Here is a 15253-nt window from a genome sequence, read left to right as displayed (position 1 = left end):
TCAGAACCATGGCCAATCTTATACATCCATCCACATGTTGCTTATTATCTGATACATTGGTTGTTCCTCAAACTCAGCTTAGAATACAGTCAATAACTGGGCAATCAGTGAAGAGAATTTCAAAATCTTTGCAGAGAGAAGTTATACCACCGCTCAGTTTGAAAGGGCTGTGTCCTTTTCCTGAGTCTTGCCCTGGATTCTGGTGGCTATAACTAGAGGAAACAGGCCCACAACCCCTGCACACAAAACTTAGTATACAGGCCAATGAGACCAGCTCCTCATCTTTAAAAGGCTGGTAAGTACCGGCCAATTTTCCCCAATTGCAGTTCACAGGATAACCTCCTAATCCCAGGAACATACTAAGTGGTAGTCCTCTTAAAAACAGGGATGTGTATCTCCAGCAGAGGAGATTGTAGTTAGAACAGCCACTATCAGGTACATGGTGACACAAAGACAAAGCCATGAAGACCTGCCACGTGGAAACAAAAGAAATTTGCAACCCAGAGTTATATCAATTTTCTTGAAAGAGGAGCTCCTGTCAAATCAATGAACCTAGCCTGGCCTGGCTCTGCTCCTTAGGTCACTTAAAGAATCTTCATGTAGTGAATGTGGTCAAAAGAGCCTGGGAAAGGACAAAAAAAAGGTTTAACAATGGGGAGCACAAAATATGCTTTTGAGATGTTACAGAGTAAATTTTATTGCCTTGGTATTTCTCTGGGAATTCCCACAGATGAGAAAACAATGTCTACTTTTGATTAATTACAGTTATAAAACAAAGAAACATAAAACCAGGGTCTGCCGAGAACACCAGCAAGGAAAATTCACCTATTCCTTTGCAAGTTCACTGATGTGATTGATACTAACCTTGCTGGTTTTGTGAGATGCTGCAGACTTGCCCAATGATTCCCTCACTTCTGAATCCATTGCTGCGCATTCCTACAAACCAAATGTTAATTTATGAAAAATGTTTATTTATGAATGCAAAGAGCAGTACAACTTATGCAATGTCAGGCCCAGTGAAACTTGGTCAAAGTTAGTCACACTTGGCTGCCAATATGTTATGCTATTTGAACAGAGAAATAATGGAAGAAAAAAAACTTCTGTTGCTTTTGTCAAACTTATTTCATGTGTCATGATCAACAATGGGATAGCAGTTAGCAGAATGCTATTACAGCACCAGTGGTGCAGATTCAAATCTGGCGCTGCTGCATCAGTTTCTTCCTACCCTTCAAAACATATGGGGGTTGTAGGATTAATTGGGGTGGTTGGGTGGCATAGGTCTGTGGGCCAGAAGGGCTGGTTACCGTGCTGTATATCTAAATTTTTTTAAACATCTAAACCTGACAGCGAAGATACCTGCCCATCATTTTATAATGTTACTACATCTTCTCTGGGGGGTCTTAGAAACTGGGTTACATCTTCTAGTTCCTTTCCTTCATTCAGACACATCTATGGAGTCACCTACAGCCAAGAGATCTCCAACAGGATCTTTGAGTAAATGAGCCTGCAGTCAATCAGAGTGTGTTAGAGTCTTGAAGGCTGGGTCTCCTAGGGCCTCAAAGACCACCTCCCAAAGGCCAACTCATGGATTGCCCAGATAACTTACAGCCAAGATTCCTGAATTAGCAACAGACTCTCCAATAAGCAGTGCAGAGATTCCTGACAACACAGAGAGCACTGCTCCCAGCCACTCTGACTGGAGAAGTCAGGTCCAGCCTGGTAGAATCAGACAGCACAGGCTTGACCTATAGCTGGGTCAGGAAGCAGAGGTGCTTAATCTAGCACTCAGATTCTCAACTTTATTTTTGACTGGTCAAAGTTTCCTGTGAAGTAGTCAAGCTTAGTTGACTTCATCTGTACTTGTCTCCTTCTGACATAAAAACATGAAAAATATTTTACAATTTCAGTCTGTGAACCCCCACTTAAATGTACTGTGGTCCCCAGGGATGCCCTATGGCCCCATTGCAAATGGTTGGTCTTGCATGTGGTACTGAGAAGATTTGCCTCTTCTCGCATCCCATTGCCTTGTAACTCTCTTACCATCATTTCACCTAATGGCCTCTCTGCTTGTCAATCCTTATCTCTCATTTATCAATAAAGATCAATACACTCAATCTGAAAAAGAGTTAGATACTAGATTTATAAGGTAAATGTATGAGAACAGAGATAACAGACTTCTCGTAGTAAATGAAAATTACTCGCCTCATGTTTTGAATACTTATGTCTATTCATCGCAGGAACCCTTTTCTTCAAGTCTCTGATTCCCTTACTGCCAGTGTCTCCACCTGGAAGGCCACCATTAGAATAGTTGTTTGATTCCTGGAACAGGAATTATATTATACACCTTAGCAAATTTTAACCTGTTAATGTCTATGGATGACTGACTTGAAGGGACCTCAAGATTTAATTCAACCAAAAGCTCAGTTACTATATTTTTTCAACCGTCTTTCATCTTTTTTTACTTTGAATTCTTTTTTTTGTAAACTTTATTTATTTAAGAAAATCATTAATAGAAAAACAATATACAATCCAATATAAGTAATTTTATAATATATTTTTAAAAATTAAAAACATAAACAAAGAAAAAAACAAAAAAAAAGAAAAATATACCCCACCCCACCCCATCAACCAGCTCTCTTAAGGAGAGCTTAAAAAAAGAAAAATATATAATACATCAAAGTACATCTAAATGCATATATTCCAAATACAGTAACCACTCATTAATGAAAAAAGAATAATTATCATGCAAATTACATGTAATTTTTTCCATAACAATGCCATCGCGTTATATTAATCACTGTGTTATCTTTCCATGTACTTGCTACACATTTTCGAGCTACAGACAGTACGAAACGTACAAATGCAATTTGTAATTTATCCAGCCCTAATCCCTTTAAAGGAACCATGTAACCCATTAAAAAAATAGATGGATCTAATGGTAACTTAATTTTATATAATTTTTCCAAAATTAACCTTCCCAAAATGGTTGTACACATCTAAAACAAGAATCCGAGTTACTAAAACCATATTTTTTCAATTTCTCTGGATTTAAATATGACTGACGTAAAAAATTATAATTGACCTTTCCATACCATACATGTGTCAATTTAGTTACAATATCATAGCACATATCTGCCCAATAATCTTCAGGAAAATCAAAAGCTAAATCATTTTCCCACTTAAGCTTAGACTTCTCCCATTCTGGTTTATCCATATTGTCTTGTAACACTCGATACACAACAGAAATATATCCCTTTTTTGGTATGAAAGAAATCAAAGATTCAAATTCCATCAACACAGGTAAAGTCATCTCTACCATACATGTCTTTCACCAAAGCTCCAAGTTGATAATAAACAAAGAAATTTCAGCAATATCAAAACGTTCCCTCAATTGATTAAAGAAATTGTCCTTCAACAAAACAATCCTGCAATGTCTTTATACCCTTAAAATCCCAACTCTTTAAATAATTAATAAATATTGAAAAAGGAATAAGCTGATTATTATATAGTGGGGTTAAAATTGACAATTTACCTTTTGATCCTAAAATCTTATTTCTTTTAGTCCACACCTTTAATAAATGCTTTAAAGCAGCATATTATATTCCAGCTACAAATTTTTATTCCATCGATATATTAGTTGATGCACCTCAATTTCAGAAATGCAAGGCATCTCAACTTTCGCCCAACATGGGGGTTGGTCCAAATCACTCAATCTATTAATAAATTTCAACTGGGCTGCTTCATAATAATTTTGAAAATGAGGTAATTGAAGCCCACCTAATGCATACTTCCAAACAAGTTTATATAATGCTACCCGCAACAATTTACCTTTCCATAAAAATTCTCTCACGACTTTATTTAAATCCTGAAAAAGTCCCTTTGAAAGAGGACACAGTATTGATTGAAATAAATATTGAATTCGAGGAAAAATATTAATCTTAATACAATTAACTCGACTGATTAAAATTAACGGCAGATCTTTCCATTTAATTAAATCTGCTTTAATCTTTTTTAGTAAAGGAACATAATTTAACTTATATAAAGATTGATGATTAGTGTTTACAATTATTCCTAAATATTTAATTTTATCAGACCATTTCAATTTTATATCTTTATATTCTGAATAATCTCCTTCTCCAACTGGCAAAATTTCACTCTTATCCCAATCAACCTTATATCCAGATAATGTTCCATATTGCAATAAACATTCCTGCAGATGCGGCAATGATCATTCTGGGTCTGTCAAATATATCAAAACATCATCTGCAAATAAGTTAATCTTATATTCTTCATCCATAACTCTCATCCCTCTTATCTGTTCATTTTGTCTTATTGTTTGAGCTAACGGTTCAATAGCCAATGCAAACAAGGCTGGAGTCGAACGCGTCAATTTGAACAGTAATGAAACTTGACCATTTGTCACCACCCTGGCAGTCGGGTTTGTATATAAAGCTTTAACCCAACCAATTAAAAAAAGGGCCAAATTTAAACTTCTCCAACACCTTAAATAAAAATTCCCATTCAACCCTGTCAAAGGCTTTTTCCACATCAAGTGCAACCACCATTGGATGGTTGGGGTACTGTCAATATGCATTGACCAAAGTAATCAATCGAAAGATATTATCTGATGCGCTTCTATTCTTAATAAAACCTGTTTGGTCAATATGTATCAATTTAGGTAAATACTTAACAAGTCGATTTGCTAACACTTTTGCTATAATTTTATAGTCTATATTCAGTCGAGAAATAGGTCTATATGAAGACACTTGCAACGAATCTCAATCTTTTTTTGGAATTACAGTAATTAAAGCACTGGAGCAAGATTCCGGTAACTCATGCTCTTCAGTTACTTGTTGTAATCCTCAAACACAGAGGATAAATCTTCATTAAAAATTGAAGTGCAAGAAAGACAATGTGTTAAATCGCCATCTATGAGATGAACATACGACTTCTGAACTTACACAAGAAAAAAATAATAAAGAATTGGCCAATATAACCCTACTTTTATATTCTGCCTGTAATACTCTTCCTTGTAAATGTGCCAATACTAAAACAAAATCTATTCTGGAAAATGAATCATGTCAAAACTAATAAAAGGAAAAATCCTTCTCTGTAGGATTGAGCCTTCTCCAAATATCCACCAGATTTAAGTCTTTCATCAAGGCCCTAATTTGTATCGTCATCTTTGATTTCTTTATACTTTTTGGAGATCTATCTAATAAAGTATCCCGAACACAATTGATATCTCCCCCAACTAAAATATTTTCATTAGCCTGATTTAACAACAAAAAAGCATCAGAAATAAAACGCTCATCATCTACGTTAGGTGCATAATCCAAGATTCAGCAAAAATTTTACAATTCACCCTTAAAACTCTCCCAGCATTTCCTTCCATAGATTGTAATTCAAAAGGCAAATTCTTATGAATTAAAATCGCTACACCTCTTGCCTTGGAATTAAATGAAGAAGAAAAAACAAATGACCAACCCAATCTCTCTTCAATTTGAGATGTTCTTTTTCAGTCAAATGTGTTTCTTGCAAAAAAGCAATATAAATTTTCATTTTCTTAATATAAGTCAAAACTAATTTTCGCTTAATCGTGTTATTTAACCCCTGAACATTAAAAGTTGCAAATTTCAGATTAGACATCCCTACAAATTAACAATATAATTACTCACTACAAATCGTTCCCCTAATATCTTAAAATTACTATCCCCCCCCAAATATTTTATAAAATTTTTTTTTAATTCCAAAACAAAATTTTTTATTAACCAAAAAAAAACTACCCAAAGGTAGTAACGCCCTAAAAAAAAAACTGGGTGTGGTAAACCCCACTAGTGGCAGATGACTATCAAAAATTTCAGTGCCATCCACCCCCACCCAGCCAGAAATACATTATTCACATCAACATAATCAAATATACTAAATATTTTCAACCCATTGACTCCAATCCCAATGATTGTTCAGGGTCTTCAATGTTAATAAGACTTTGAGTTAACACTTCTTTCTTTCCATTCTTCCCATTTCTCCCATTTTTCCCATTCCCATTTCCATTTGCCTTCCTTTTAGGCAACGGCGGTGAAAATCGACCATTTCCTTGCAATTCTGGTAGTGAATTAGCAAAGATTAATGCATCATGGTCATTTTCAAAAAATTGAGATTGAAAATTACCATAAAATGCTTTTAACACTGCAGGGTATTTGTAACACTTCCGCCACAACACTTCCTTAGCCAAATTGAATTCCCAACGTCGCCTAATAATCTCCTGACTCAGATCTGCATAAAAAAAACCTCTTATTTTGAATCATCTTTGGAGTTTAACTTCGTCATGCCTTCTGCATCGCCAACCATAGTATCATTTCTCTATCCTGATATTTCAGACAATGGATTAAAACCGCCCTTGACGGTTGTCCCAAAAGCGGTTTCCTCCACAACGCTCTGTGCCCGGTCCAACTCTAGGCCTTCTGAAAAAAACTCCTTGCCCAACATCTCGGGAGTCCATTTCTTAAAAAAAATTTTTGGATCGGAACCTTCAATATCTTTTGGAAGACCCACAATCTTCACATTATTTCTTCGACTTTGATTTTCCAGTGAATCAATTTTTTTTAATAATTCCTTCTTCTGAATTCCCCAATCCACAAAAGAATCTTCCACTTTCTCTATTTTTTCCTTATTACGTTCAACCTGATTTTTACATTCAAAAAAAGCTGTTTCAATTTTTTTTATTTTCTTGCACTATATCCACTGATTTGATACATTTATTAACATCACTCTTAACTGCAGTCATATCTTCAGACATAGTAATCATTTTAGTTGTCACTTCCAAAAATCTTTTGAGTCATTTGTTTAAACATATTATCCATTTGATAAGCAATCCCTTCCAAAACAGCACACATAGACTCCATTCCAGATTCCAAAGCTTCTTTTTGAGGCCTACCTTCTCTAGTTTCCACTTCCAGTTGCTCCTGCATGCTGCCCAGTAAAGGTAAGTATTCTTCCTCTTCAAATGTCATGTCCTATTCCGTTACGGCTGCGGGTCTGAACACCCGACAACAGGACCCCAACCACGTTGGAAAGCCCACACCCGATCCAACAACTCCCGAACCCTAGAGGCACCACACATGCCCAGTAAGGCCAGGGACTGCGCAGGTGTGGCTTCCAACACCACTCTGTGCTTCCCTGGCCCACCCTATGGCAGCGCAGGATCACGGGCTCCTCCCTCGGCCAAGTCGCCAGCGTGCCCGGCATCACGGCCGCGCGGTTCAGCACCAACCGAGCTCGTCGTCGACATCTTGCAAAGGCAGGATCAGAGCCGGCGTCATACTGCGAAGGCAGGATTGTCATACTCAGTTGGGCAGGGGTCCTCTGTGCCTTAGGAATTCCCGAAATCCATGGCTTCAGTTAAGCAGGTAGGCCTCAATTCTTCAGCACTCTTAAAAGGTAGTTTCTTCTGCAATTGAGTTGTGATAGTACAGATTCTATCACCAATGGGTATATGTACAGATTATAGTGTAGGATGACTGTGAGTGGCTGGACAGCATAGCCACACTTACTGGCAGGTCTTAAAGGATTGCTCCTAGCCAGACCAGGTCATTATGGACTGGTCGACCTACTTGCGATATGCTCCAGTCTTTTAGTTAATAAAAGCCTTGGCTTGGATCAACAAGTCTTTGGTTCTTTCGACGCACTCTACAATTAAGCAGGTAAGCCTCAATTCTTCAGCACTCTTAAAAGGTAGTTTCTTCTGCAATTGAGTTTTCTTTTTTTAACATTAGTAGCTATTATAACCCACTAATGTTCCAAAAAAATAAAAATACAATTTTTAATCACTTTTATAAACTTTAAAAACTAGCTGAGGAAGGGTGGGATCACACGTCTGTCCTCTATGCCATCTTGCCACGCCCCCCCTTTCTTTGAATTCTATTGAGATTTCCTCTCACTGTACCCCAGAACCAGGTTGACAAACAAACCAAACTGAGTAAGGAGTAGAGTCAAACATTTAGTGCTCTTGTCCACCCATTCTGATTTTCAGGTAGATTTTGATCCTTGACAACTGAAACTTCAACAAAAGGCAGGCAGAAGAATCATGAATTAGTGGATGGCAAGGTCTGCTGACAGAACAGGTTCCTGCTACAGCCCACTGACCAGAGCAGTACATTTTCTAGAGCAGCTGTCCTGAGTGTAATTTAGATGAGGTCCTCAGCTACTGTTAAGAAAAGCTGGAAGGACACTGTACTCATCTACTCCAATTTTGTGGGGGGGGGGGGGGGGGGGGAATTTGGCCTCAATAACTTTTAAAGAAAAAATGTTAGAATCACTCAGCAGGTCAGACAGCATCTGTGGAGAGAGAGAAAAAAAAGCAAAGGTAATATTTCAGGTTGTGAGCCTATTCACAAAACTGACCTTAAAGGTTTTTCCAACAATTTCTGATTTTTTTTAAAGCTATTTGACACTGCAGTTTGATTGATTTTCATCGACTTTCAATCAATGACTCCCTTGGTGCTGAAGAGGGGTATAAACATTTCCCTGACATCAGTGATTACACCCCAACAGCATCATCCCACATCAGCTAACCATGAGTCGTTTCATCAGTAAAGGTAAAATGCTGATTACACAGCTATCTTTCTCAGTCTTCTGCCCTCTCCCCCTATCACTTCTGGACTTCTCTTTTCTACCCTTCCACCTGTATCATCTATTACCTCTTATTTGTTAACCTGTACTCCTCCCCCTTCCTTCCTTTTTCAATCTTTTTTATTAGTTTTTGTAATAAATACAGTACAATGAAGAAAAAGGAACTAAACTGAAAATACAATATCACATATGTACATATATTAAGATAAAACTTCAAACAGTATAAACTCGGTCCCCCTCCACTGCACTGGGTGAAGACAGAAAAGGTAAGTCTATATTTCATCTGGAAGAGTGAGTACATCTAATCACATTAAAAAAATACATTTACATCAAATTTCACCAATGAATCAAATACATGATAACTACTTTTTCAGAACTTAAACTTCTTATGAGAGAACCAATGAAACACTGTTGGAGATCTAGAGTCGTTTCATTTCAATAAGATAGCTCTTCTAGACAACAACATAGAGAAGGCCACAACCTTCTTCACAGGAACAAAAAAAAAATCCCCCTTCCTTCCTCCTCTCCTTTATATCTAGCTGTCTGCCTGATTTTCAACATTGCTGATGAAGGGCTCAGGCCCGAAATATCGACTGCTTTTTACTTCCTAAGATTGATTAAAGTAGCAAGTTCCATTCCACTCTCCCTGGCTGATCAAGCGACTATAGATACCCATTCCCTTGTATGCTGTGTGGAAAACTGACTCTGTTAAGGTGGACGACCATTTTGTGAACTTGTAGAGGCTCACTGGAGGCTTAATCAAACCAGCTCGGGAGGTTCCAAGTGATATCATGACGTTACATACCATAAGGTCATTTGGAACGCGTGGGTTTTAAAAATCTGCGTGTGACTGAGTAAACAACTTTTACTGAACTTTGACTCGACTATGTCTGATCATTTTCTCATTCTTCGTTTTGCACTGCAACACAGTTGCTACAAAATTGTTATTCTAAATGTGGTGCACATCCTAAACCCTGTGTGACTGCACCCTAAACGGCCTCAGGGATAATAGGTTGTGACTCTTTCATTGATGACCTGATGAATTTATAGCTTATAGAGTCGATGAGATTTAACTTAATTTTTGGTTTTGTCTCATGCTGCAAAAACATTTGAAAATTGATTATTTCCAGAAAAGTTTCAAGTGATCTTAATGAGAAAATATTGGAATTATACAATATTCAAGTAGACTCTTCAGCCCATTGAGTGCAAACTTCCCCCTCCTCCTGCAGCATGTTTTCACTGCTCAACTACACACTAGGGACAATTTACAGTGCCCAATTAACCTGCTAACCTATAGACCTTTGGAATATGAGATGAAACCAGAGCACCGAGAGGAAATCCACACCGTCACCGGGAGAACGTGCAAACTCCATGCTGACAGCAGCAGAGATCAGGATTGAACTGTGGATTTAAGGCAGAGGGTCTACTCGTTCTGCCTCTGTGTCACCCTTCTATTTTTCCAACAAATATCCATATAATAGGACCATAAATCAACCATCATAAATTAGAAAGGGTTAGCGCAGATTCAAACACTGTCTTCCTCATTACTGTCATTGATCCTTTTTGCTGATTGACTGAGGCACTTATCATCTTTTCCTTGACTAAGTGTTTTCTGAGTAAAATTTAGAATTTAAAATCTTATTTTACCTACCTGACAAACAAATATTCCTTCCATGGAAAAGAGAATCCCATCTATTTTAGACAATATTTGGCTGGTTTTCTTCACACACATGGAGTTTACACAATCCCCTTGGTCAGATGGTCCTTTAGCAGACAAATCTGAGTGCATCAGTTTCATATCCTACATGAATAATAAGCAAGTTAAAAAAAATACAGCTTATACTGTACTTTAAAGCAAATTAATTCTGAAGAAATGCAGACAGAGGCAGGAAGAAAGACAGCTTACATTCACCTCATTCTCATGATGTTGGGAAACCAGCATGCAAACTGCTTTGGGAAAGGTTGTAGAACCCTTGTTGAATTTTTTTAATCATGCAATCATTTCATTTTCTGATTTTGGCCAATTCCCAGGAATTCAATTTCACAGCCTACCCTGGGGTGGGAGCTAATTTCATGACCTGCACAAGTCACTTGTCTGGTACAAGAACCATTAAACTGCTGAGGTGTAATTTAAAAACCAACCCATAATTATTTTCTCTGCACCTGAAGGACAAAGCATTCAACAAGGCAATAATCCAGTTATGAGAATGCCATTGTAATCTACTCCCATCCTGATATTAAAGCATCAAATGAAAAGGTTGTTTGGCGATCCACTCATGAGTCTTAAGGTCTCTATCGACATGAAATAAGACAGTTTCAAAAAAAAATGCTGGCAGAAGAAAAAATTAATCGATGAAGTGGCTCATTGCGCAAGGAATAGCATGTCTGATCCTAAATTTCAATTTTTAATTTTTTATTTTTCACTGTGAATCATGTCAACCAAAATATGTACAAACGTTTCTCATTAAATTTATACAGTGACCTTTTCTTCCTTTTTTCCCCCCTTTCCCTCCCTCCCCTCCACTCACCAACCCCCCAAAACCCATTGGTATTCAACATATACAATACAATAAAACCATAAAACAATATCTTCACACAAAGGAAAATAAACAAGAAAAATGCGTCATCTATTTATTACACACTGAATCTAATCATTTTGTCTTCTTATCATTTCGATTTTAGGGGATGGAGGTCCTAGGCATGCTCTCTCTGATATGTTCCATGTATGGTTCCCAAATTTGTTCAAACATTATGACTTTATTTTTTAAATTATATGATATTTTTTCCAATTGAATACATTTATTCATTTCCATGTACCATTACTCAGGCTCTCTTCCATTTTCCAAGTTGACATTATACATTTTTTTGCTACTGCTAAGGCTATCAGAATGAATTTTTTTTGTGCTTTATCCAATTTGAGGCCTAATTCTTTACTTCTTATGTTATTTAAAAGAAATATCTCTGGTTCTTTTGGTATGCTATTTTTTATAATTTTATTTAGTATCTGATTTAGTTCTTCCCAAAATGTATTCACCGTCGCACATGCCCAAGTTGCATGTAATGTTATTCCCATTTCCTTCCCACAGCGAAAACATCTATCTGATAATGTTGAGTCCCATTTTTTTAATTTTTGAGGAGTAATATATACCCTGTGTAACCAATTATACTGTATCATATTTAACTTTGTGTTTATTGTATTCTTCATAGTTCCAGAACTTAACTTTTCCCATACTTCATTTTTAATAACATAACATAACATAACAATTACAGCACGAAAACAGGCCATTAGGCCCTTCTAGTCCGCACCGAACCAAACAACCCTTTCTAGTCCCACCTCCCTGCACAATGCCCATGACCCACCATCTTCTTCTCATCCATATACCTGTCCAACCTTTTCTTAAATAATACAATTGACTCCGCCGCCACTATTTCTCCCGGAAGCTCATTCCACACGGCTACCACTCTCTGAGTAAAGAAGTTCCCCCTCATGTTACCTCTAAACCTCTGCCCCTTAATTCTTAACTCATGTCCTCTTGTTTTAATCTTTCCTCCTCTTAACGGAAATAGTCTATCCACATCCACTCTGTCTATCCCTTTCATAATCTTAAATACTTCTATCAAATCCCCTCTCAATCTCTACGCTCCAAAGAATAAAGACCTAATCTGTCCAATCTCTCCCTGTACTCTAGATGCTTAAACCCAGGTAACATTCTGGTAAACCTTCTCTGCACTCTCTCCACTCTGTTTATATCCTTCCTATAATTAGGCGACCAGAACTGCACACAGAACTCCAAATTAGGCCGCACCAATGTCTTGTACAATCTCAACATCACCTCCCAACTCCTATATTCCATGCAATGATTGATAAAGGCCAGCATACTAAAAGCCTTCTTCACCACCCTATTCACGTGAGTTTCTACCTTCAGGGAACGATGTAACGTCACTCCTAAATCTTTCTGCTCTTCTGTATTCATCAATGCTCTCCCATTTACCACGTATGTCCTATTCTGATTCTTCTTACCAAAATGAAGCTCACACTTATCAGCATTAAATTCCATCTGCCATTTTTCAGCCCACTTTTCTAAGCAGCCCAAATCCCTCTGCAATCCTTGAAAACCTTCTTCATTATCCACTATTCCATCTATCTTAGTATCGTCTGCATATTTACTAATCCACCCCATCATCTAGATCATTAATGTATATAACGAACAACAATGGGCCCAATACAGATCCTTGAGGCACACCACTGGTCACCGGCCTCCAACCTGACAGACAATTATCCACAACCACTCTCTGGCCTCTCCCTTTCAGCCAATGTTCAATCCATTTGACTATCTCAAAATTTATACCTAAAGACTGCACCTTCCTAACTAACCTTCCATGTGGTACCTTATCGAAGGCCTTACTGAAGTCCATATAGACAACATCCACTGCGCTACCCTCATCCACATTCCTAGTCACCTCTTCAAAAAATTCAATCAGATTGGTCAAACATGACCTTCCTCCCACAAATCCATGTTGAGTGTTCCTGATCAGACCCTGTCTATCCAGATGTTTATAAGTAATATCTCTAAGAATTTTCTCCATTAATTTACCTACCACAGACGTCAAACTTACAGGCCGATAGTTGCGAGGCTTCCTCCTTGAACCCTTTTTAAATAACGGAACCACATGCGCAATGCGCCAATCCTCCGGCACTATCCCCATATCTAATGACATTTGGAAAATTACCGCCAGAGCCTCTGCTATTTCCTCCTTCTCTCAATGTCCTGGGGAAGATCCCGTCTGGTCCCGGAGACTTATCCACCTTTATATTCTTCAAAAGCCTTAAAACTACACCTTTTGTAATCTCTATATTCCCCATATTTACCCAATTTGCTTTTTTTATCTCACATCTCCCAATATCCTTCTCCTTAGTGAATACCGAAGAAAAGAAACTGTTCAATATCTCCCCCATTTCTCTAGGCTCCACACACAGTTTTCCCGCTCTGATTTTCTAAGGGACCAATTTTGTCTCTAGCTTTCCTCTTACCATTAACATATTTGTAGAACTCTTTTGGATTAGAGTTTAAATCCTTTTCCCACTTCAGCTTAGGTTTATAGTTTCTCCTTATCTTGCAGCTTAATGTACATGTTCGTTATAAATCTTTTAATTATCATTGTGTCTGTAATCACATATTCAAAGCTGCTTCCTTCAGGTAATCTCAAGCTGTTTCCCAATTTATCCTTTAAATAAGCTTTCAACTGATGATATGCAAACATTGTACCATGAGTTATTCCACATTTGTACTTCAATTGTTTAAATGTTAATAAATTATTTCCCAAAAAACAATTTTCTATTCTTTTGATTCCTTTTCTCTTCCATTCTCTAAAGGAAAGGTTATCTGTTGTTAAAGGAATTAACGGATTTTGTGTCAATAATAATTTTGGTTTTTGGTAATTCTTTTTTTATTTCTAAGTGAATCTTCTTCCATGTATTAAGTAAATAATCCAATATTGGTGAGTTTTTATATTGCACCAGTTTTTCATCCCACTTATAAAGTATACGTTCTGGTACCTTCTCGCCTATTTTATCTAGTTCTATCTTAGTCCAGTCTAGTTTTTCCCTTGTCTGGTAAAAACCTTAATTGGGCGGCTCTATAATAATTTCTAAAATTTGGTAACTGCAAACCACCTTGATTGTACCTCTCTGTTAATTTATCTAACACTACCCTTGGTTTCTTCCCTTTCCACAAGAAATTTCCTTATTGTTCTCTTTAGTTCATTGAAAAAAATTTTTGTTAAGGGAATTGGTAACGTTTGAAATAAGTATTGTATCCTTGGGAACACATTCATTTTAATGCAGCTCACCCTCCCTATCAACATTAACGGCGGTTCTTTCCAATGTTCTAAGTCTTCCTGCAATTTCTTTATTAGTGGCTGATAATTTAGTTTGTACAAGTGGCTTGTTATTATCTAACCTGATCCCTAGGTATCAGATTGCTTGTGCTTGCCATTTAAATGGTGATTCTCTTTTAAATTCTGTATAATCTGCATAACTCATTGGCATCACTTCACTTTTATTTGCGTTGATCTTGTAGCCTGATATTTCTCCATATTCCTTCCATTTCTTATGAAATTCTTTTATTGGTATCTCTGGTTCTGTTAAGTATACTATAATGTCATCTGCAAATAAGCTAATTTTATACTCCTCCTTTATTTTTATCCCTTTTATTTTATTTTCTATTCTTATCAGTTCTGCCAAAATTTCTATTTCTAAGGCAAACAATGAGGGGGATAGTGGACATCCCTGTCTAGTTGACCTACTTAATTTAAATTGAGTTGATACACATCCATTTACTGCTACCTTCGTCAATGGTCCATTATACAATGCTTTAATCCAATTTATATATTTTTCTGGTAGACTGAACTTCTGTAATACTTTAAATAAGTAGTTCTTCTCTACTCTGTCAAAAGCTTTTTCTGCGTCTAAAGTAACAGCCACTGTTGGTTTCTTATTTCCTTGAACTGCATGAATTAGATTAATAAATTTACAGACATTGTCCACTGTTCGTCTTTTCTGAATAAATCCAGTTTGATCTTGCTTTACTATTTTTGGTACACAATCGGCCAAACTGTTTGC

At 37.0% G+C, this 15253-nt stretch overlaps 1 protein-coding gene across 8 annotated transcripts in view; it reads right to left on the bottom strand.

Moving 5' to 3' along the window:
* Positions 1 to 15253, bottom strand: part of LOC138755247 (cancer-associated gene 1 protein-like) — a 107836-nt gene that overhangs the window by 28253 nt on the left and 64330 nt on the right. For all 8 annotated transcript variants that reach the window (XM_069920869.1, XM_069920874.1, XM_069920872.1 and 5 more), the window contains 3 exons: positions 10283 to 10432; positions 2203 to 2319; positions 865 to 936 (listed from right to left, as the gene is read on the bottom strand). In XM_069920869.1, the coding sequence (XP_069776970.1) occupies positions 865 to 936; positions 2203 to 2319; positions 10283 to 10432 (339 nt within the window). The remainder of the gene's footprint in view (positions 1 to 864; positions 937 to 2202; positions 2320 to 10282; positions 10433 to 15253) is intronic.

Source organism: Narcine bancroftii, chromosome 2 (assembly GCF_036971445.1).
Source record: "Narcine bancroftii isolate sNarBan1 chromosome 2, sNarBan1.hap1, whole genome shotgun sequence".
In the NCBI taxonomy this organism is placed as follows: Eukaryota; Metazoa; Chordata; class Chondrichthyes; order Torpediniformes; family Narcinidae; genus Narcine; species Narcine bancroftii.
This window is presented reverse-complemented; position numbering and strand designations above follow the sequence as displayed.